We start from the raw sequence: 24,191 nt of genomic DNA on the forward strand, positions 1-24,191 counted from the left end.
TCAGCAGAAGCAGGATCAGGGCTTAGCCCTACATGGGTTGAATCAGCCTAGCACTGCATTGGCCTCCTATTTATTTATTTGTTTTGCATCTGCCAATTTTCCCACTGGCTGTGCCATTTTTTACAACACAGGCAACCATTCTCTGTCAACCATTCTCTGACAACAACAGGAGCTGATGGGCCACATGCACAATGCTAAAACGTTGTGACTGCCTTCTGGAAAAACTGCTTACAAATCGGTCAGACACAGTACAAAACCTGTCAAGTTTTTCTGCTATCCTTGAGATGCCTATGGTAACAATTCCTAGAATCTCTTAAACCAAACGGTTGGCTTGTCATCTTAGCTTTCCGCTCTCCTTCACGTGGCTTCCCTGACCAGCATAGACAGGGATTCCTTTCTCTTGACACTCGCGTAACAGCCTGCCTAGAGGGGATAGTCAATAGCATGGTCCAGTCTAGCATGTTTTTTCAGCAACTATGCGGCTTAGGGAAACCATGCTCGCAATGACCTTGCTTAAGCACAGCTGTGACTAAATCTTTTACCAGCTGCATAATGGAGACAGTGCCTATTAGTCATCACAGGTCTCCTGATCAGGAGAGACAAGTTGGATGAGGTAATATTGTCTTTTCATTGCACCATCTTCTGTGGATGGAAGAGACAAGTTTTCAAGCTTCACCGAGATCATCTTCAGGTCACGACTCCATCCAAATAAATTTGTTAGTCTGTAAGGTGCCACAAGGACTCCTTGTTACTTTTGCTGATACAGACTCACACGGCTACCACTCTGAAACCTGACTCTGTCAGAGACTGTCACAGAGCAGTTATTAACATATTAAATCACAATTAATTCTCCTGATTAATGCAGCTCCATAGAAAAGGTTTGGACTGCTGCTGTATATTTTCAAATTAAAAACAAAAATATTTATGGTGATATACTTGAAAACCTTATATTTTGACTGATTCAATGCCTGGGTGGCTTGGCAAGAGATTGGTCTATAGAGGGACTTTCCCAAAGCGCCTCTTCCATTTGTATGCAGAGAGCTGTACAGAAGCAAGTGCTTCTCCCCTCATGTGCATTGGAGTTAAACCCATAAAGCCCCTTGTGACTCAATTGCAGAAGAGGTTCCTCAACCCCTTAGTCCATGAGAGAGCATGAGGCTCTATTATGGCTTTATCAGTGTATAGCTAGAACAGCCTCCCTTAAGAGTAGCAGTGGAAGCGGGCGATCCCTTCCAGTCATGGTTTGGATTTCCAACCTGCAGTTTTATGCTAATGTAATTCCACTGGCTCCAGTGAAGCTACTTCTGGTTTACAGCAATGTGAATTAGAGCAGGATCAAGCTCCAGATGTGTCTGATTAAAGTGGTTCTAAAATAGCAGTGGAAGAACTCAGATGAGCTGTCCTCTCCCTGTCTGCACACCTATTCCCTCGCCCTCCATCCCTCCCAATCCAGTCATGGAACTCCACGCTATAGACTAACCTGTAAAGACGATATGATGATATAGGCAAGAGCCTCTCAGCTTTCATTCTGAATGTTCCTTATGTCTCTCCTGCTTATCCGTGCACTGTAAATGAACAGAAATGATTGATGTGACATTCCCCAGGGTACAATCTGGACTGCTGAACAGCTATGTCCCCTCAATTCTCTAACCTGGGGTGCCTTTTACACTGCTTCATTGTGAAAGCAACCACGCCTGGCCCTGCTCACACCCAGCCTACAGCATGTAAATCACCCCCAGCTATACTGTGTGAGCGCTATAGCTAGCCAGCCAGCCAGCCATGAATTATATTACAGCGCTACATCAGCAAATTCTCAGTCCCAGACTTGTATGTGATGTGCTGCCCAGCACCCTCCTGGACAATACAGGCTCATAGAAAGTCCGTCATTTCATTCGTAGAAAATGACGTGCACAAATCTTATTATCCCAGCTGAAGTTCCTAAACACTTCAATCCAAACACACTGGTTTAGAGAAAACAATAAAATCAGTTTAACTACTACAAAAAAAAAAGTTTTTAAGTGATTACAAGTAAGGAGGCATAAAAGTCAGAATTAGTTACAAAGAAATAAAAGGTAAAACACAAACTAACACCTAACTTAACAAGCTAAGAGAATTCAAAGCAAAAGTCTCTCTGACCACATGCTGTAGCAGTCTTATTAGATTAATCTTCCCGTCAGGATCTCTCCCCCAGTCCAATAATGCTTCCTTTGTCTTTTCAAGTGTTGATGCCATGCGTAGAGATTAAGGGAGAGAGGTAATCTGAGGTGTTTGCTCCCCTTTCTTATGGCATTTCTCTTCTGTGAGAATCCTCTCCAGCTGGGGTTCAGGTGACAGAATGTCTGTGGGATGGGAACATCCAGCTGATTCCTTGCCAACGTGTAAATTTCTCACTCTCACCCTTTTCCCTGACAAAGAATGGCTGCTTAACCGGGTGATGGTCTATTTGATTTTGTTGACCCCTGGCTGAGGTGTTAGTTTGCCTTTTGTCTCTAAGGAACTGGTTTGTGCCTGCTTTTCTAAACTTGGAACATGTCTTATACAATAGAATTTTATAGATTTACATACATTGTTGCTACACATTTTACCAAGACAATAATGTTCAGCAGATTATGAGTTTTCGAATGATACCTTACAAGGCACACTTTGTACCAGATTTATCATAGCCTTGTAGAAAGGGTGAACATAGGGATACAGACTGTCACCCTAGGTAGAGAAAAAGATTTCAAATAGGACATGGGTATATTCACCGCTAAGATGTTGGTGCAAATCCACTCTGTTCAGTAGCGAGCAAAAGTTGTTACCCTCTGATTTCTGCTCAGCTGGTCATATGAAATGACTTGTTGGTTTCTCTTGACTAATGGAGCCAAGTGACAAAACTCACCATCACCACTCTCAGCAGGGTCAGTGGCTTGAGTGAGCCATAAAGTTTGAGCTGTCCTCTTCCCCCTAGATATGGTTCCTCCAGAATAGTGTTAAGTACTTACTAATGAGGCAGTGTGGGAGAAGTCTGAACTTGCCACTGCCCATGCTGTGCAGTTCTGAGTCTCTTGGCTTATTTGTGTTTTTCTTGACATGCTTTCCCACTGAGGAAGGGAAGCTGAATGTGGGGAGCGGAGAGGAGCCAGGGAGCCTGCTCAAAGCGTTCATTCATGCCTTTTGTTATTTCAATGCAAGTTTATGTCTCGATCAGCCCTTAAACCCATGCCTGTAGTCAAGTTCAGCTCCATCCACAGTCTTCCATCTCATTCTCACGCCATACTAAATGAAGGTGAACTGCATTGTTGTACTAGCAGATTGACAAAAGGCCTAGCTGCAGCTCTTCAGAAAAAGCCCTACTTTTTTATTTTGGGGGTGGATTGGAGAAGGAGCTCTATCTCCCCATCAAACCTCCCCTTCCCCATTAATGGTAGCTAAATGAACAGTAACAGTATTGTTTGTATAAATTATTAACCTTTTGCATATGGTTTTCGTAAAAGAGAAGTGACCTCCAACCTCTGCATGCATGGCCTGAAAAATCACACTGTTATTGTTTCAGGCATGTAATATGTCTGCATATTACATGGCTCAGCATGGTCTTGGTAGCATGTCCTCTAAAAGAGACCTGAGAGCGATAGTATGGCTGTACAGAATGCAGAAATGGAAAGCTTATTCTGCCCAGGTAGGACGTGCTGTCCATCTACCTACCGGAAGGTCCAGTTCCTTCTATTCACTGCCTATTCTAAGGAAAACATTATCTCCAGACCATTAAGAGAGCTTCCCTGACAAATTGGATGGGAGCTGTCTCATGGAAATGTCTGGCTTTGTGGGAAGAGGCAGTGACATGGGTAACACAGGCCACAAATGTTTTGGGTACGGCAGATGTGACTTTTCCCCCCTTCTCTCACCAGTGGTTGCAGCTATGCTGATGTGCTCTGGCTTCTCTCCTCTCTGCTGTAACCAGACATCCTCTGCTGCCCTCCTACTGGTGAGAGGAAAGGGAGGATTCTGAGCCTGGTGACACAGTTTAAATAGCTGGGAAGTGATGCCGGGATGGAGAGCACAAGCAGTTAAACTTTCTCAGGGCCAAGGTCTGCCCTCAGCTTTCCTTCTGTACATCGCTTTACGCTTCTCAAGCGGATGCTTGTCTGTAACTCCCCGTGTGAGCATCCAAGGGGAAAAATTTGGCTCCAAATCTGAAAAATCTGGGTATTTGCAGGCCTTTATATGAGCCCCACTAGAACCAAACTCCTTCCTTTTGTTCTTCTTTCATTCCCCTTTCAGAGGAAGCAAAGGCAAAGACATCAACACAATCAAGTCACTGCGAGTCCTGCGAGTTCTAAGACCATTGAAGACTATCAAGCGTCTGCCCAAGTTAAAGGTTGGCGAATAACAGGAAACAGTTCTTCTTTGTTGGGGACTGGCAGGCTGGGCTGTGGGCAAAATTTCTTGTGTAAACTCAAAGTGGGTAACGTATAGACCTATTCTTTTATTGTAATTGATTTTAATTTTTGCCAGTTTTACTTAGATTAAAAAAGACCTCCCCTGCTCATTTAATAGTTTTGTACATTTTAATCAAATGTTAAAAGGTCTTTTGGTTTCACAGTAAATGTCACGTTCAATTTTCCAATAACCCTTATGAAGGTTGGGGATGGGGAAACCCACTCAAAACACAACCTACAAATTTAACGCAATTTTTTTAAATTTTGTAGTGTGGAAAAAGTAACTCCTGGAGCATTCACTTTCACTGCACAACTTGTACGCCATGAACACTGCACGTTTTGCTCAGCTCTGTCTGTGGATATCTTCCACTGAGTCAAGAGGAATTTAATCTGTTCATCTCTTCATTTAGGAGTGTGTAATGCAGGGCGTTAGCATCAATAGCCTTTCATGTCTGGAATCCCGAGTCACAAGTTGAATGAATTTGGCCGCCTGAGCTTAGTTATTTACCACTTTTCAAGAATGGATTGAAAAATGTTCAAAAATAGCCCGCCACTGGAATTGTGGAGTGGGAAGAGTTATAGAACTAACCAGATGTGTACTGTAGGGACTCAGTGCAGGAACTATTGGCTGTACAGTGTTTTTGTGCGCTCACCAGTACGGATCTTTTCCATTAGAGATGGGCCAAAACCATAAAGAGCTTTTGCTTTTGTGAAACTACATCAGCCGAATTTTTTTAAACATAACCCAAAATAAAAACCAGGTTTAGCTTTCGTCTGGGGCCTGTTTTATGCAAATCCACATGGTTCAGGTTCAGATCATTTCAGTTTTAGCCAATTTAATTTTCAAATGTGCTAAATTCATCTGAAACTTGTGCAGAAGACCAAGGCTAGTTGATTGGAAATGTAAATGTGTTGTTCTGTGGCCTTTGAAATCAGCAGTGTTAATTTTCTTCTGCTCTGGAACGCAAAGAAACACTGGCTTTTTATTTAACAAATTCTTTATGTTCAAACTTACATTTGCCAGACTGGGTTGACTACTGCTAAACAGTGTCAGTAAATATTTATATGAATCAGAAATTTAATTCATATTGCTTGTCTTCACACCTCTTTTGCTCCTTGGAAACTAGTAACTGGTCACCGAAACTGAGAGTTTTGTGGGATTATTAGAGAATATTTGAAGAAAGTGAATTTGGAGTTTCTGGATTGTGCTTGCACCAGAAACATGATACTAAGAATTACATTCAGAACAACAATACCGTATGCCTTGTGTGTCCAAGCAGAACTAACCAATCCCACTCAGAATTCCTTACACTGAATTATCACCACAAACTGCTCATGAACATGCTGTAAGCCGACAGCTATTTGCAGAAATGATTTGGCAACTAATACCACATAACAAATACTTTCAAAAAGTGTTTGCAGACAGTTCACAAGCTACATTTGCCAACTAAATTATTTAATAGTTAACGCTGGTTGAATTATTTGCTACAAGTTATTTATTCAAAGCATTTTGGTATTTTATCATGAAATAATTTTTCTTATCATTCAAACAGTTCAAATAATATTTAATGAGTAATTTATTTGACAAGTTCTATTCCCTATCAGTCATAGAATAGATTAGTCACATCTACATTTTACAGTTATTCATCCAGCTGTAAAAATATTTGCTTGGGGCTAATATTTACATAGACAACTGGTTATTATATTTGCCATTTTTACTGGCAATATCACAGAATTCAGTCACATGGTTTAAACTCTTGCAACATGGAAAAAGAATGGAACTGCAGGAAGTGGGTATTAGTAGAACTAGACATTTCAAACATCTGGTGTGCAAGTTAAAGAAACCCTTCCCTGACAGACACTGTATAAATCAGGTACCTGATCCAAAATTCTATGTGTTCCTGTTTAGATGCCGAGATACCTCTCTCTCTCTCCCCTCACCTCTTCCCCTGTTTTTCACCCCACCATTATAGGCTGTCTTTGACTGTGTGGTGAATTCCCTGAAGAACGTCCTCAATATCCTAATTGTTTACATGCTCTTCATGTTCATTTTCGCTGTCATTGCTGTACAACTCTTCAAAGGCAAATTCTTCTACTGTACGGATGAGTCCAAGGAGCTAGAAAAGGACTGCAGGTACTTGCAGGGTGACAGGGAATACTGGAAGCCAGCTGTGGATTGCTTGCAGGAAGGAAATCTTGGATCCCTTCCGGAGTTCCCTTGAGGGTGATAACTCTCCCAACTCCATGTGACTTAACGTCGCATAATTCTGGGTTCAATTAATTCTAGTGTGGCTCCATTGAATAAGAGTGTTACTTTAACAGAGTTATACCAGACATTAATTTTACCCTTCGTTTTTAATAGTTTAAATGTCTAAGACCCCGATCCTGCAAAGTCAAACACTTAACTTTAAGTCTGAGTAGTTGCAGTGACTTGTTTCAAACTAATCATGTGCTTAAAGTAGAGCACAAGCGTAAGTGTTTGAAGGATCAAGGCCTGTGTGGCTAATTTGGCTAGCTGTCTTTCTGATTTTTAAAATGAATTTTTTTTTTCTTGAAGCACTATTATTTGAACATTGTAGTTAATAAGTAAGAAGTTAAGAAGTTAAAATGCCATTGTTGGCACTAATATGATAGAAGACTCGTGTTTCCAGCCTGATTTGTCCTTTCCCGTTTAACAGTGGTTTTTATGTCGTTCCTATGCACCACAAGCCAGTATGCTCCTCCTTGTTTGCTTCTTTCTTTGATGATTGTCATCATCTGGGAATGTCTTCAGTAATGTCAGCAACAGCGCTTGGAACAGTGATATGTAGGTTACTCTAGCTTTATAGCAGCAGAGCAAATATATTATGAGGTCACATGTCAGCAGTATTTCTGGGGTTTGTATTTTCAGTTTCTCATTGGCTGAATAGTGGATTCGTCTTCAAACAGATATTTAGAACCCAGAGGATATTCTCCACTAGATTGCGACAGTTTGCGATGGATCAGACTATTCCAAGCCTAAGTAATTGACAAAGTCCTCTTAATTGTAAGCATTGTCTTAGGGCTACACTACAGTTAAGTGATACAAGTTACGTTGCTTAGGGGTGTGAAAAAACTACCCCCCCAGGAGACGTAACTTACATCGACTTAAAGTGGTGTCTACCACACGCTGTGTGTGCGGGAGAGTGTTCTCCTGTCGACATCGCTTCTGCCTCTCATTGAGGTGGAGTAATTATGTTGATGGGAGAGTGCTCTCCCATCGACGTAGCACGTCTTCACCAGACGCGCTAAATCGACGCCGCGGCATTAGTTCAGCCAATTTACCATCGTAGTGATGACAAGCCCTTAGTAATTTTCAACTGTGACTGGCAGGCCTAGGGATATGGTCCTCCCTTCCCATGCCCAACGTTGTGGATTCAAGTCTCTGCTGCACCTTGTGCAGAGATTAAAATTCTACAGCTCTTTTAGTTTTTAGTTAGATTATAAAATCTCAGGGCAGGAACCATCCTTTCTGTTCTGCGTTTGTAGCGTGCCTAGCACAAATGGGGCCTCGATCTGAGACTGGGGGTCCCACACGCTACTACAATACAAGTAATAACGATAATCGTCCTTAATAGATTGCTGCGGAGCCTGGTCACTTCACTTGTTTCAAACCTCTGCTCTTCTTTGTAGGGGTCAGTATCTGGATTATGAGAAGAGTGAGGTGGAGGCACAGCCCAGGCAGTGGAAAAAGTATGAGTTTCACTATGACAACGTGCTCTGGGCTCTGTTAACACTGTTCACGGTCTCCACAGGAGAAGGGTGGCCAACGTAAGTACGTGAAGTTTGTCGGGTTTATTGACCCCACTGAGATGCAGTGCTAACTCTTCGTAGCTGTCAGGGACGGATAAGCAATCGACGACTTGTGCAAAGTGGATGGGGAATTCGTTATCGGCCAGGAGTCTGGTTTTCCTCACACAAATGTTAAACGAATCAGCAGCATTGGGCAGGACTTGAGTGTATTTTTCTGCACATCCCTGTGAGGTTGCACAGTGGTGTTTCCTGGGCACTTTTTGATAAATAATTGTCTGCTCACTCCTTTATATCTGCGCTGCTTTCTTTGGTGTGAAATAGATTAAGAGGTTCACAAAAGCTGCTGACCTTGAGGTTGGGGGAGAAAGGAACATGGTGACCCATGAAGAAAGCATTCCAGGCTTTTTGGCTCAAAACTATCGTTCCTGTTATGCTTACTACTTTATTTTGCTTTGCTTTTAATGGGAACTGATAGTTAAAAATGCAACCTGAAAGTCTCTTTCATGTGGCAGGCAACCCCTTTCACCCATGCCCCACTTCCTAATAAAATAATGAATGAAAACCTCAGTGGCCCACATATTCCCAGGGCAGCGTGCATCGCAGATTATTCACAGTCTTTCCACTGCTGCTGTTTCATCCATAGTGACACATGGAAGAAGAGAGGAAGGATTCAGACCCCAAAGTATCCCCTCTCCTTGCAATTAAAGAAAATTGATCATGGTAAATATGCTGCTGGGACACTAACAAATGATCCCTTATTCCAAAATGGAGCAAAAAGAAAGGGTGCCCCTAGCCCGTAAGGGAAAGTTCCTTCTCAGTTGCAAAGGTGGCAATGAGTTTAATCCCATGCATGTAAGGCAGAATCTCCACAGGGAAGCCTCTGGTATCAAGTAAATCTAGAGCTATCACTGGTACTGTGCCCTGCACTTAATTTAATTGTTTTTCTTCTCTCTCTGCATTTGATTACAGTGTATTGAAGCATTCGGTGGATGCTACCTATGAGGAGCAGGGTCCCAGCCCTGGTTATCGAATGGAAATGTCCATCTTTTACGTGGTGTACTTTGTTGTCTTCCCCTTCTTCTTTGTGAATATATTTGTGGCGTTAATCATCATCACCTTCCAGGAGCAAGGCGATAAAGTCATGTCGGAGTGCAGTCTCGAAAAAAATGAGGTATCCAGGCGTTACGAATTCAGCAACCCCTTGCACACTGGGAGTTGGCATTTTTTGGCTCAGACCACCTTGCTACAAATGAAATCCCACAGCTACCATCACCAGCACTAAGGGCTTTACAGCAGTTATTAACAGAGGGAGGCCCTAACCTTTGTGCGATCAATGACCACAGTGAGAGATGTGTTGAATATGAAATTGAAAGAATCAAGTTGCCGCCCCCTAACCCTTTGCATGGATGCGTGGCCCATGGAGACCACACATGTCTGAATAGGGCGCTACACCGTGACCTGAGCAGCTAAACAAAATTACATGTCTCTGTGGACCCCCCTCCCTATGACAGATGAGCATGGTGTTAAGTACTTGCGCTCTGTGTTTGCACAGGTCCTGACTTTTATTTCTCTTGGTGCGTGCTCCACCCCTGGTCCGCCCCGAAGCCCTGCTCCCCTCTGCCCCTTCCCCCGAGGCCTCATTCTCATTCTGCCTCTTCCGGCCCTCGGCCTTGAGGCCACCCGCCTGCCCACTGCTTGCTGCTCTCCGCCATCCCCCAAGTGCCTCCCGCCAGCCTCCAAACAGCCGATCGTTCTGTGCCCAGCTGTTATGTGATAAACATACTCAGTCCACCCTCCCCAAAATACCTCACCCGTGCTCTCAAAGATAACCTGTTTCGTATGAACACATTGGCTACTGGATGACCCCCGCCGATTTTGATTTTTTTCCCCTTGTTCCTGTTTTGTAGAGGGCCTGCATAGACTTCGCCATAAGTGCCAGGCCACTGACCCGCTACATGCCTCAAAACAAGCAGTCTTTTCAGTACAAGATGTGGAAGTTTGTGGTGTCCCCTCCCTTTGAATATTTTATCATGGTCATGATTGCACTCAATACTATTGTGCTGATGATGAAGGTTAGTGAGCTGTTGTTAGTTCTTCCTGACTTCATGTGGGCTAGAAAATGTGGCATTTGCTATAGGAGCAACGTGCTTGAGACACTATAGTAAGATGGATGTGGCAAGAGCTAGATTAGCTTCTGATGTTGCCTAGTCACTGGTTCGGCCGCAGTACTGTTGATTGGGCAGTCCTTACCAAAGAAGACAGGATTGCCTGGACGTGGACCATGGTAAGATGGAGCTCCCCAGACCATGATTTAGATAAGAAGGCAGAAAGCTCAGACTACTTCTTCTTGCACTCCCCTATGCCTGTTTATAGAGGAATTGGGACTCAGTTCTCTAATAACATGTTGTTCCCCACAAATCTCTCACTCATAATTAAGGGTCAGATTCACTTCTCGTTTACACTGGTTGAAATCCAGAACAACTCAAGTCAACAGAGTTACTCAGATTTGCACCAGATGGAGAATCTTTGGGTCTGGGTGAGCTTCTCTCACCACAGCACCCAAAAGGGAGAGGCAGAGGTGTCTGTATGGCATGTATGATCTCCCGCAATCCCTGGCGTAAGTTGGAGCTGCCTCAGATGAGCCCAGTGGCTGTTACATTGCTGGAGATCACTTGGGTGCAGCAGCATTCGGGGCACACTCTAACCTTCTGACAGGTTTCAGAGTAACAGCCGTGTTAGTCTGTATTCGCAAAAAGAAAAGGAGTACTTGCGGCACCTTAGAGACTAACCAATTTATTTGAGCATGAGCTTTCGTGAGCTACAGCTCACTTCATCGGATGCATCCGATGAAGTGAGCTGTAGCTCACGAAAGCTCATGCTCAAATAAATTGGTTAGTCTCTAAGGTGCCACAAGTACTCCTTTTCTTCTAACCTTCTGAGCACTCCTCCAGGGTACTTGCTACTTGTGAGGAGGTCCTACACCAGCAGAAGATTCTCCAGTGCTAGGGGAATGTTCAGCTGCCCAATTCAGATATTGTCATGACCCCATTGTGACTTTGGAATGACACAAAGGATCTATAGCGTAGACCGGGATCCGGCCTTAAGTGAAGCAGAATCTGGCCCTAAATCAATCAAGAGTCCTACAGTCAGGCAAGTCAATTATGAACATTGTTTCATCAGCATAAAAAGCCTTCCTGTAACAGCCTATCTTCCCTCTTGGTTTAGTTCTATGGTGCTCCAGACGCATATGAAGAAATGTTGAAATGCCTGAATATTGTATTTACATCTATGTTTTCAATGGAATGCGTTTTGAAGATCATTGCCTTTGGTGTACTGGTACGTTCCTTTCTCATTTACCCTCTGCTGCTTTCCCTTCGCATCAAACGTTCATGCTGTGAGATGACACAGAGATTAAAAAACAACCCCAAATTTAATTTAGGGATTTAAATTTTCCTATCTTGTGTTTTTATTTTGCAGAATTATTTCCGAGATGCCTGGAACGTCTTTGATTTCGTAACAGTATTGGGAAGTATTACTGATATTTTAGTAACCGAGATTGCGGTAAGTGCAATTTGCTAAAGTCACTTTGTTAACCCACAAAACTGTGCCCTGTCAAGGCCTCACGTCTCCTTCCCACCAACCTATTTCCTGGAGTTACCCCTGAGGCTCCTCATGAGATGATGTGCTTTGGGGGCCCATTCACATTAGCTGTTCTTTTCCCCAGGCTGAACACACTGTCTGGCTAAAGACTCCCATTACAAGGAGTTCTGATGAGAATGGCAATGTTAGTAGCTGTGCTAGGAAATGCTATCTCTTTCTCACTTAATGAAAGGATCCCATCCTTGAGCCTTTTTTACCCCTTCATGGAAAAGTCCAATAGAATTTAATGGAGAGGAAATCCAAAGAGGGTTATTACGATTGTTTCTGTTTAGTAGTGTCCCACACTGTGCTAGGAGCTTCTCAGAGGAAATAAGGAAGTGTTATTTACTTCTTCTCATAACACAAGAACTAGGGGTCACCAAATGAAATTAATAGGCAGCAGGTTTAAAACAAACAAAAAGAAGTATTTCTTCACACAATGCATGGTCAACCTGTGGAACTCTTTGCCAGAGGATGTTGTGAAGGCCAAGACTATAACAGGGTTGAAAAAAGAGCTAGGTAAGTTCATGGAGGATAGGTTCATCAATGGCTATTAACCAGGATGGGCAGGGATAGCCTCTGTTTGCCAGAAGCTGGAAATGGGTAACAGGGAATGGATCACTTGATGATTACCTGTTCTGATCATTCCCTCTGGGGCACCTGGCATTGGTTGCTGTTGGAAGACAGGATACTGGGCTAGATGGACCTTTGGTCTGAACCGGTATGGCCGTTCTTATGTAAAGACGCTGTTCTCTGTCCCTTCGAGCTTTCAGTCTACGTTTTGTATTGGACAAAAAGAGTGAAGGTGACAAACCAGGAAGGAGCAGATGGGGAGGAAGGAGGTGGGTTAGAACAGTAGCATTGTCTGCAACCTTAGTTTAGCCATGTTGGGGTCATTGTTCATTTTTTAAAATCTACATAAAAGGTTTCCATAGAAATTAGTATTAAAATAATGTAATAGAGAATGAGATAATTTCTGTAGAACTTACCAGCTGAGCTGTACAATGTAAGACAATTACATCACTGCTAAGGAATTTTTTAGGATAGTTTAAAAATTTCCAACTTTCTATAAAATTCTATAGGACGTTTTCATAAGGGCAAGGAAGAACAATGAGCCCATACCGAGAACCTGGTTTTGAACCCTGTTTATGAACTATTCTTATCTTAGCTGCTTGTCTTCATCCCATTCTGATGTTGTTTTAGCTGTGCATATTGAAAATGTACATCACTGTAACTTTTCCTTGTACATCTCCTAGGGCTTATCTACATGGCAAGTTACTACCCGGCAAGCCAGGCTGTGAATCTACAGCACACCTGCTAGTGTAACATCCCCTGTGCACACTGTCCAGCTCACTGAATGTCCTGGTTTCTACTTGTCGTATGTCAAACCACACTCTGCGACTTTCAGTAGTTTGTAGCAGTCTCCACTCAGGATGTTACTGCGCAGGAAACTGGTGCACTGTATATGCACAGCCTGGCTTGCCGCACGTAATTTGCCCTGTAAACTAGCCCTTAGAGACTTGTTTTCAGATATTTCTGTGTGTACTGAGAGCCCAGACCTTTCTCCCTTACTTTAAGAAGTCCCGTCCCAGGGACTCATTTACAGAATTGAGCCAATTGTGCCTTTGTTACCGATGCATGGTGCAAAGCTGCAATATCCCAGGACAGTGTATCCATTGCACAGACCCTGTGGAAGCAGCTGTGCTTTCACATAACTGGCTGGTGTGGGGGTGGTGATTCGTTTGGGGAGGAAAAGTTTACCCCATTGTCAGTCTTCTTTCTTCTCCCTCCCACAATTTTGGGGTAGTTTGCACTCCAGCCATTGCTAGGATGGAGCACTATCTGTTGTCGGGAGAGTGCAGAGATTGAAATTTTGCCTGGCTCTGCAGGAAAAGTGCTGGGGGGAAAGCTCAATGCTCCCACCTTTCTTCTCCTGTATCGCCATGGAGAGGCCAGCCACAGTCTGACCCTCAGCAGGCAATGAGATGGAATATAGAGCTTCCTGTAATCATAACATAGATGGGTAAATACGCATGCAGCTCTCCGCACAAATACTACATTTCACACTCAAATTGTAACAGATTTATCTAGAGCTTGTCTATGAGAACGTTTAGTTCATGGCAAGCTGAGGTGTGGATCCTACCCCACACTAGCCTGCCACAAGCTAACTGTCCACTTGGACCCTGCTGACACGCATTAACAGTTCATTAGTGCGCTTTGATCTAGTTCTGTTTGCAACAGGATGAGATCAATGCACAATATCGAACTGTTAATGCACGTCAGCAGGGTTCATGCTGACAGTCCATGGCAGGCTAGTGCGGGGTAGATACACCCGCCAGCTTGCTGCGAGCTAAATATTCATGTAGACAAGCCCTTAGTAATTCTGAAAATACAATGTGCTAGGAATGACCAATGATTTAATATGCATGCCTGCATTAGTCTTTCACTGTACTGTAGTTTTTTCAAGTTTAACCATCAAGTATGGAGGGCAAAATACTTGGATGGTTTAAAGGATGGTGTAAGTTACATCAGAAGATGGTCATATACAAAAAAGCCAAACTTTCAAGCACCCATAACACTTTTCATTGATGCTCCCAAGTTGCATTTTAGGGGCTCCTGGTATAAGAGTAACTAAATGTACCTAGCTCCCCCTCAGAGAGGGGTGTCTGAACATTTCCAGCTACACTGGTTCTGCAGCTTCCCTTGGCTGCAAGTTGTGTTGCAAAACTGCTCTTAAAAATGTTTCCCTAACGTTTAACCTAAACTCCCCCGTTTCAGCTCCAGCCCATTACCCCTTGTTCCGTATCCATTGACTAATGAACCTATTTTAATCCCTGCTCTCTTTTAATCATGCCTTTATAAGTGTTTGTCTACAGTTGTCTTGTCTCCCTTTTACTCTTCTTTTCTCTCAACTGAATATGCTCGCTTGTCTCAACCTTGTCCTCAGTGGGTTTCTGTCATCTTGGTTGCTGTCCTCTGAACTCTCTCCAGTTTGTCGCTGCCTGTAGTAACCTATTCATCGTTATGGAACAGCTTTGTAGCCTCTGGTGAACAATCCTTTAAGCAAAGCACATCTTTTTGTAAACTTCAGACAGGATCAGGGGGCTAATGGTTCTGAGGCACCACACAAAGCTGGCTGAAGAGACGTTAGAAAGCAGCTTAACTCACTTAAGGGTGACATTGGCATGCAGATCTCATGAAATCATTGCTTAATGACACTTTTTTTTTTTTTTTTTGAAATGGCGTTCCATAAATGACATCCAGAACAGGACATTAACAGCAATAAATAATTCTAGTTTTCAGTGTGTCATTCACAAACAGAACCGTGCTTTTATAGTTTCATCCTGCTGTGTGCAATCTGGGCAACCTGGCACCAGGGGCTCGGTTGCACTGGAACGTTTCCTCCTTCTCCACCAGCAAAGAAGCCTGTGATACCCAGGGTGGAACCCAAGAGGAGGGATTCAGCCCCCTGCTATGGCCCCATGTCACAAACCCAGGCATGGGGGGGCAAGGCTGTCGCACACAGCACTATAGCCATTCTGACCTCCCCTGGTACAGACACAGGTAGCTGTAACTTAGAACAGGCCCTAGGGCTGCCTGCATTACACCAAGGGCTGTTTTGGCCCCTGCAACATCCCAAAATCTGGAGGGCATGTGGAGCACGCCTTTGTACCGCTCCTTCTTGGCTGCCCCAGCTGTACTCCATCTCCTGGAAGTGCAGTACAGAAATTGATCCAAGCTCTCTTTCCTTTTACACTTCTAAGCAAACATTGAAATCAGCGGAAGTTAGGTAAGGATCATTGAGGATCTGGGCCTAAGCAGCTTTGTCCCTTTAAATTTCAATGGGTCCTGGGCTCCTAATCACTGAGCTTCTTTTGAAAATGTTACCAAGTTAAAAATGGTGTAAAGAACAAGGAAAGTGAGGGAATTTTGCCCTGCTTTAGCAAGAGCACTGCCGGGCAGACACCAATAACTCCACCTAGGAGCTGGAACAAATCTTAAGAGGGGCGCAGGCAGTGTGGTGCCTCATTTGAAATTTGAGGCGCATACTTCAAGACGTATCTCTTCAGTTGTGTTTAATCTTTCTCCAGGCCCAAGGCCTTTCCTGCCTCTTGTGCTCTTGCATGTAAAGGAGTGTGGGTGGCAAAGGGACTACTTTGACTCAGCGTAGAAGAATGCAGCTAGTGCTTAGCCTGACGTGAAGTCACACGTCATCTCTATTCATGCATAGTCTGGAATATAGCAACCCTTGTGCATGATGCATGCACTTCTAGGATCAAGGCTGTGGTGTTATACAAACTGCAGGAGCCAGAGAAAGGAAAGGGACTTTGTTCTCAGGCCATTTTCCAAAGATCTGTATCCAAATTTCCTTATTGGATGAAATGCCCCTTTTGTTGTTAGCCTGGCCTTCCTCTGGGCAAGACTCTCAGCAGGATGTAAACGACAGTATGGACATTTGTATGGCACCACTAGTTAACGCCTGCATGGGTGCTCAGCCCTAACTAGTTATCAGCTTGAAGTTACATATTGTTATTTTAACATGGGCACAAAGAAGTCCAGATGCAGGGGTCGGCACCACCATGTTGCGCGAAGGACACTTGACACAATTACCGTAATTAGTGACTGATACTGGGGGCTGTTATGTCATTCAGTCATTCCATTTTTTGAAAAATTACGACAGACCTCAACATTTTTACCACGGACGCTTGTGTCTGTGTACGGACAGTTGTTGCTGACCCCTGCCCAGATGACATCCTGGCCATCCTCAACTCAGCACAATTTCTGTTCATGGGTCCCTACGATGGAAAGTGAATTCCTTCCCACTCTTCATAGGGGAAGGACTCCTCTGTGGGACCAACCCTGAGATCACTGGCAAACTGTGACTAGAGATGGGCAAGAGATAGATCTGGCTTGCAAATAGGTGCAATGATTCCAGTTTCCTGCTTGGCCAATCTCCCTCAACTTTCCAACTGTAAACACTCTCCAAGCCAACTAAACCAGCTAACCTGGCTAGCCTTGCTGCATCAGCACTTTTGTACCACTGAAGAGTAAAGATAAAAGGAAAAGAAATGTGTTGATTAACTGCTTTTTTTTTAATTTCTTAGTCACGTTGTATGTAATTTACTTTGTGAATGCAGTGGATTTTTTTTTTTTATTTCCTTAGGCAAAAACACACATGTCAGTTTTCCCCTGGTTTAATAATCTAAGTAAATTAGGTGGAGTTAAAGACAAGTCAGTATCTTGAATGCAGTAAGCCTGCAGGAGGTGCTGTGAGCATATGTGAAACTGACATCTATTTCTCTGCCTGGAAATACAAAAAAACAAAATAAAAAGTGTTTGTGAACTGTTTCCTAATTTGCATTACAAAATGAAATGCAAATAACTGCCACACTGTCTGTGTTACCTTTAGGGTTTCAAAATCTGTTTTGATGTGAAGCATTTCTTTAATTTGTATAATTACCATTAAAAAAAGGGGAAAAAACCAAAATCCAATAATTTTTTTCCAGTGAAATTTTCAGAGCTTCTGGTTTTGCTTGTCCTGATTACTCATTTTCTCTTTTGTTTTCTGTTTTTGTTCTTTATTTTCTGTACCTACCTGCTGAATCACGCCATCCAATCAACATACAATGCGAAAACCATGTCTCCGTCTGTATGTTGTGTACCTGCTGCTCAAAAAATAATTTGTAAATAATCTTGCAAATATTCATCCATGAAAACATCACATATAGGACACGGTTGGTTTCATTGAATTTAAACAATTATTTAATTCTCTGCTTTTATTTTCTCTTGTTTTATTATTTTTATTTTTAATTCTATTTCATTTTGATGAGATTTCCGATTGCACTAGTGGAAAGCCTCACTGTTTGTCTGCAGCGTGCCTCACAACTGGCTTCTCTTGTGCATCTTCTTCCCCTCGGCTAATTGGTGACATGAGGCACATAAAGTTACCAATAGCCCATTTTTTGCTGTTTGTTGTTTCACTTGATAATGATAAAGGGGAAACTGACACTTGCTTTATTTTCATGGAGGACTGAATTAGAGTTGGAAGGATACCGGCTTTCATATGACCTGGGGTAGGGAAGATTGTTTGGCTTGGGAAATCTTTATTTTGCAGGTGATAGAATCAAATTTAAGGTTCTAAGCAACCACTATTTTATACTGAGATTTGTTGGACTTTGTGAAAAAGGAAGTGGTCCATTTAAAAGGACAATGCCGGGTGTTTTAAACCCATTGGTTAACTCTTATTGAAAGGCAAAGATTTTTAGTGATGCTGATCTAGAATTAATTTCACTGAAGTAAAAAGAGGTTAGTGAAAACACTGACTTTATTTGGCTTTGAACGTCCACTGCAAAGCCAACATGCTACCATTTTGCCACCCCATGAGATTTAGGAGACAGTAACTAGCAACAAAAGCGAACTGCTCTAAACAAAATAAATGAGGCTGGGGTTGCAAGGAGTTAGGAATCCAAATCCCATTGAAACTCAATCAGCGTTAGGTGCCTAACTCCCATCGGCTCATAGGAAATCCAAGCATAGACCGTTTTATTTGCCCAAGATGAGCAAATGCAAAAAGAAAGCCATTTAGATTGTGAAAAATACATTTTAAAAACTATTCCATGTTTAATAATCCCAGGGTGGTATTAGTAACACAGATAAGGAAATGGGTTTTATTAAAAATACAAGCATTTTATCTGTCAGCCTGCCTTTCAGCTGTGTTAGTTTTCCATCTGGATTTTCTGTTGCATGGTTGCGGTTTTCTCCAGAAATTAAATTAGCTTTGGCCTCCATTACAGAGTGCAAACACACACATTCAATAACCATTTAATGCAGGGTCATGGGAGGAAGTTGTCTTCCGGGAAGCAATAGAGAAGCAAAAGCAATGTAAAGTTCAAATGATGCCTTTCTAGACTTTTCTTGGTGAAATCTGAAAGGCGCGTTCTTGATGTGCTTTACAGTAACTTGAATTGTTACAGCAGTGATGGTATAAGGCCATTATTGCACTACCCAATTTGTGTGTGCAAAAGCAGGCTATGAATGTACAACAAGCGAGTGCACAATTTATTCCCGTGCAATTTGCTCACCCATGTTTGAAAATGTGGGCTTTGGTACTACCCGTGGTGCAGCTTAGTGGTTTAGATCCTGACCCTCCATGGGCTGAACCTGCCATGCTGGTGGAATCCCCTTGACTTCACTTTCTAGGATCAGGGCCACAAGAAACACCATGACTGAAATGACAGAACCCTCTCTACGCATACATAGGGTGAAATCCTGGCCCTGTTGACTTCAGTGAGAGTTCTCCATTGACTTCAACGAAGCCAAGACTTCACCCAAGGTATGGTCATTTCCCCTTAATATTAATAGAGTCACGTGCATTTTGGCAGATCATACCCTTCTCTCTGCACATTTCAGACTGTTCACACACTTAAAGATAGTTTTGTTGCTTCTCATTCTTAGTGATGTAGTTGAAATGTTAGTTCCCAACTCTCACCCCTAAAGTGCAGTAAAGGCTCCCCGAGATATCCCAATCACAGCACTGAAGACCCAAAGGCTGACCTCTGTCCTCAAGGCCAAATTCCTGCCACATGTGGCGCATGGCTTTGGAAAAAACGTTAATCTGAAGGAAGACTGATCGCGTTTCTGCCGTGAAGCGGCAGCAGCATGGGCCGTACAAGCCCATCTGGAATCCAGGCAACATACTCAGGTTGCTGGTCCATGCCACGATCTGAGCCATTGCATCTTCACTGCTGTATTTATCCATGGTAGGCTAAAGTCAGTGCAGGTATGCCTACCCGAGCTGCAGCCGCACCTCAAACGGTGGAGTAGACATACCCTAAAGCTACAGTCCATTTGTTTTCTGTTATATCTCTGGGCCAAATTCAGTTTTGACAGTGTTGGCATAAGTTAGCTGAAAGAAAAAAGCAGGCATCTTCAGCCCACTCATGTCATTTTCACTGATTTCATCATTCTGTTAGATGTAACTAACATTGATATGATAGTCCGTGGGAACGAATTCAGTTGTGGCATAAGGCGTCACAACTGCCATTTCAAATAAAAGCTTCTGGAATTAACTTAGCCAGTAGTTTTGCTGCCAATACCCAGAGCAGAACAAAATACAGATTGCTTTTCTGCATCTTTACTGCCTCTGCTGACACTGCCAACAGCTTAGCTGTCTGCAAATGAAGCCAAGATGGTGCTGTAGATGCAGAAGGAGCAGATTTGGACAATAGCAGGATGCCATATTTGTGGTCACTTTTCTGCTTTTAAATATAGTAAATAACTTTATATCATGGGAATGGGTAAAAGCTAATACTTTAAAATAATGTCACTGTAGTCAGTCTTCAGCACCTGTGCAACAGAAAAAGGGGGGTAGCAAGAATGAAACAAATAATCCACAGGAATGACATTCATATGTCACATATAGTTAATTGGAAGGAAAATCAAGGCAAAAACAATTGAGCACAAGAAATATTGCAATGTGGAGTTTCCCCTTTAATTGCATGCAATTCTAATAACTGCTGAGGCACTCTTGCCAATGAGGGGCAGGTTTTCTACACAGTGTACTGGGGGGTAACACACACGCAATATCCCTTTGATTGTCATAGTTGCGTGTGTAATGTTACCAATCAGTGAATAGCATGGAGAACCATCCCTCAAAAGCTTTGTAACTGTTGATAAAGTAGGATTTTCCTGGGTTGCTAGTGATCCCCCTCTGGGCTGTTCATTTTATTACAATTTGTGAAATGGTGGCAGGTGTGTTGGAAAAGCAACTTTTGATCCTGGATCTGTTAAAAAAAACAAACAAACAGAAAGTTGTTAGCCCCCCAACTCCCAATGAATTTCAATGAGAGTTTGGTGCCTAACTGCCTGAGGCACATTTGAAGATCCGATCCTGGACCAGGTTCATGTTGTAGAGATCTTATTACTTTTTCACCTGTACTTCCCCCAGCTAGCACTTCTTACCATTACACAGTTGTCCTGTGTTTTCCCGTAGAGTGAAAAATCGAGTTAGCTAATGCAATGCTGACCATGACTTTGATCAAGACAAATGGTAGAGGGGGAGGACTAGCTCTGTGGTTTGAGCAGTGGCCTGCTAAATCTAGGGTTGTGAGTTCAATCCTTGAGGGAGCCATTTAGGGATCTGGGGCAAAAATTGGGGGTTGGTTGGTTGGACTAGATGAGATCCCTTCCTATCCTGATATTCTATGATTAAATGTTAATCATATCAGATACCTGTGATGATGAGGGAGTTCTAACTGGAGTCTTGACAAAACAAACTATAGCATTTTTACTACCAGGTAAATGCAGTAATAATCCTTAGGGGGTGAAATGCTGTATAAATGCACTTCTAATGTTTTATAAACTCAGGGCCTGATCCTGTTCACACTTACTGGATGTGCACAGAACTACTTATATGAGGAGCTAGTCATGTGTGTGTTTGTGTGTGCAGGATTTGGCCCAAATACCACACCATATTTACCTATTGTATCAATGGGAGTTAAGGGCCTGATTCTCCAAAGCCATGCACCTTATGTCATCAGATGGGGCCTGAGCCAATACCTGCTAATAAGGTGGAGTCCCCCTATTGACGTCATTGAGCTTTGGATCAGGCCTGCACAAGGTCAGTATGAAGTGTGCCTCAATTCCAGTGGTGATATTCACCCCCACTATGCACAGATGCAACTGACCACTCAAAAGCCTAGACCGTGTGTGTTTAGATTGAAGACTAGATTAAATCAGTGAAGTTCTGATATATTTACATTGCTGTAACCACAGTCAGAATCTGACTCCTGTCCATAGATGGCCTTTAATGCTGAGCTGAGCTCTGCTTGGTATTTTATGAAGGAACAGTAACCTACAGAAAAGTATAGTTTTAAGAAATAATCTTTAAATCCTCTCTGTTTTGCTAACCGTGAGCAGCCCAGGAGAATCCTTGCTTCTGTTTTGCCTGCCATGAGCTGCCTTCCGTTGTAGAGTGTGTTGTCCGCTCTTTCATTGAACATCTCTGTGCTTTTCTCTTTTCTCTTTATTTTAGGATTGAGTCTGACATACAGTATATGCCTAACTCTGAGCTGCTTGCATTTTAAACACAAAACAAGTGCATGTCTGAAACTGATTTCTTGAACCAGTTGATGGTATCGGTGGAATGCAGCGCTATTGGCCCAATTGCTGAGCTGGCATTTAAATAAGTTACTAGATAAAACAAACGCCTAAAAACTCAGCATGAGCTATGCACCCAAATTAACAAGAGCGTTCAGTCACTTTAATCTGAGCAGGTATCTTGTGGTAAAAGATGATGTGGGGTGGGGGTATGGAACAAGGGGAAGACTATACTGACTCATCTTTAGCTACAAGGCCTCCTTATGATTGTGTCACCCCCTCCATCGCTTAATACTAGGTGAGATTTTATGTAGTTAATCTAGTCAAATTAATTCTTGTGGTTAAAGTTTCACATTCATGAGATTTGGGATCAGTGCAGGCAGGGGGACATTTTTTTTTTAATCTACTTAGATTCCCCCCCGGCCCTCCTATTTTAACTTTTGCATGTTTTCTTTTGGAAAGACCCCCCTCTAGATTAGCTCGTTAGATGAGCTATTTTTTGTCAATAAAAGAAAAGGGAGGAGGAGAATCAACCAAAACAATCAAATGAAAATCAAAATCCCTGACATTTATTTGATCCACCTTAAAAGGGATATTTATGAATCATTAATAAGTCAGCAGGCTCCTACAGGCAACCCCTGCTGTTGAACATTCAGTCTTCTCTCAAGTCACTCTAGTCTACAAATGATCTCGCTTCTAAAGATAATGATCATGTCCCAGCAATGCTTGTCAGCAAGGATCCTGTCCTATCACCTGTTGTGTAAATATTTCTAAAAGGAGGGCACTTTAAAGTGGATTGGCTGATCTCTTCCTTTGTCATGGAAGAGGCTAATGGTAGCCACTGGTATAGACTCTCTTGGCTTACATTGGATTCGCTCTAATAGAAATAAAATGAGCCCACCCAAGACTTCAAAACAGTCCCTCTCAATAGCAAATAATAATAATGCACCATCACCTTTCCTTAACTGTTTGGGAAAACCTGCTTTGCATAAAGAAAACAAGAATTCAAAGAAAAGTGTGTAAGGGCAATTTTCTTTTTATTATTTACCCAATAGCTGAGGGAGGGGCTTTTGTAGAGAGGGGTTTTCTCAGACTTACTGCATGTGGAGTGATCTGCACTGACGAATGTTTCTTTTGGAAGGTTTTCTGGTGGCCGATTTGCTGCTTAGATCGTGAAGCCGGTAATTTTAATTTCTTTTTTGCGGGCTGTGGTTTCTAGTCGCGTTAATTTCTGAAGGACACAAAACCTTTACTTTCCACAGGACAACTTCATCAACCTCAGCTTCCTGAGGCTCTTCAGGGCAGCCAGACTCATCAAACTTCTTCGCCAGGGTTACACCATCCGCATTCTGCTCTGGACATTTGTACAGTCTTTTAAGGTGAGTGGCAGCCAGGCTCGAGAGCAGAGCGGGATCAGTTAATGCTTTGCACTTCTGTAGCATCTTCCAGCTGAGGACATCAAATACTAAAGAACTAAGCTTTTCAGCATCCTTAGAAGGCAATTCTTTGATAACCTTTCTGTAAAACGGGTAATTAACTTGAAGAAGGTCCTCCTTGGTCTGATTTTCAGAAGCACTAAGTATCCCTAACATCCGTTGACAACAGTGGATCCTGCTGGAAACCTTCAACACCTTGGAAAATCAGCCCCAAAGCGAGTCAGTTGCAGACACAGAAATAGAGCACAGGAGTGCAACGTTCCAGTCTTCTGCTCTGTCTGCTGCAAAACCTCTTCTAGAATTTAACAGCGGCAAAAAGAGTAGGGTCCTACAAAAATGTAGCAGGGCTTTCCAAAAACCTATATAATGTAGAGAATGAGTGGGGCTTGTTTTGATTTTAATTCTGTAGAAGGGCTCTAATTAAATTCTGTGGACTAGGAAGGCTATCATTTTCTCCTAAATTCTATAGGGATGCCTCAGTGTAGTCACCAGGCCATCTGCAATCATAATATTTTGCATATATTATTACTGATTGTTTCTACTGTGGTAGAGGCCCCAGCCTCATGGTGCTAGGTGCTATACAAACACATAAGTAAAAGATGCCCCAAAGAGCTTACATTCTCCTGTTAGCCAAGGACTCAAAGTGCTTTACGAAGGAAGAAAGGTGTCATGATCCTCATTTTTATAGTCGGGAAAGTAAAGCACAAAGATGTCAAGAGATACAGGGAATCCGTGGCAGACTTATCCATTAGCCCATATCCACGTGCAGCTAACAGCATTTCCCCCCACCCTGACTTAGGTGCGTACACTGAGTTATAGCAGAGTGTGT

General features: G+C 42.7%; 1 protein-coding gene across 1 annotated transcript in view; it reads left to right on the forward strand.

The window, feature by feature from the left end:
• CACNA1B (calcium voltage-gated channel subunit alpha1 B) overlaps positions 1-24,191 on the forward strand; it is a 475,550-nt gene that overhangs the window by 384,702 nt on the left and 66,657 nt on the right. The window contains exons 28-36 of the mRNA XM_077835554.1: positions 4,261-4,357; positions 6,392-6,552; positions 8,070-8,207; positions 9,159-9,360; positions 10,097-10,261; positions 11,415-11,525; positions 11,667-11,750; positions 17,558-17,563; positions 23,189-23,305. Coding sequence (XP_077691680.1) covers positions 4,261-4,357; positions 6,392-6,552; positions 8,070-8,207; positions 9,159-9,360; positions 10,097-10,261; positions 11,415-11,525; positions 11,667-11,750; positions 17,558-17,563; positions 23,189-23,305 — 1,081 coding nt within the window. The remainder of the gene's footprint in view (positions 1-4,260; positions 4,358-6,391; positions 6,553-8,069; positions 8,208-9,158; positions 9,361-10,096; positions 10,262-11,414; positions 11,526-11,666; positions 11,751-17,557; positions 17,564-23,188; positions 23,306-24,191) is intronic.

The sequence above is a fragment of the Eretmochelys imbricata genome, chromosome 16 (genome assembly GCF_965152235.1).
Source record: "Eretmochelys imbricata isolate rEreImb1 chromosome 16, rEreImb1.hap1, whole genome shotgun sequence".
NCBI classification, from domain to species: Eukaryota; Metazoa; Chordata; order Testudines; family Cheloniidae; genus Eretmochelys; species Eretmochelys imbricata.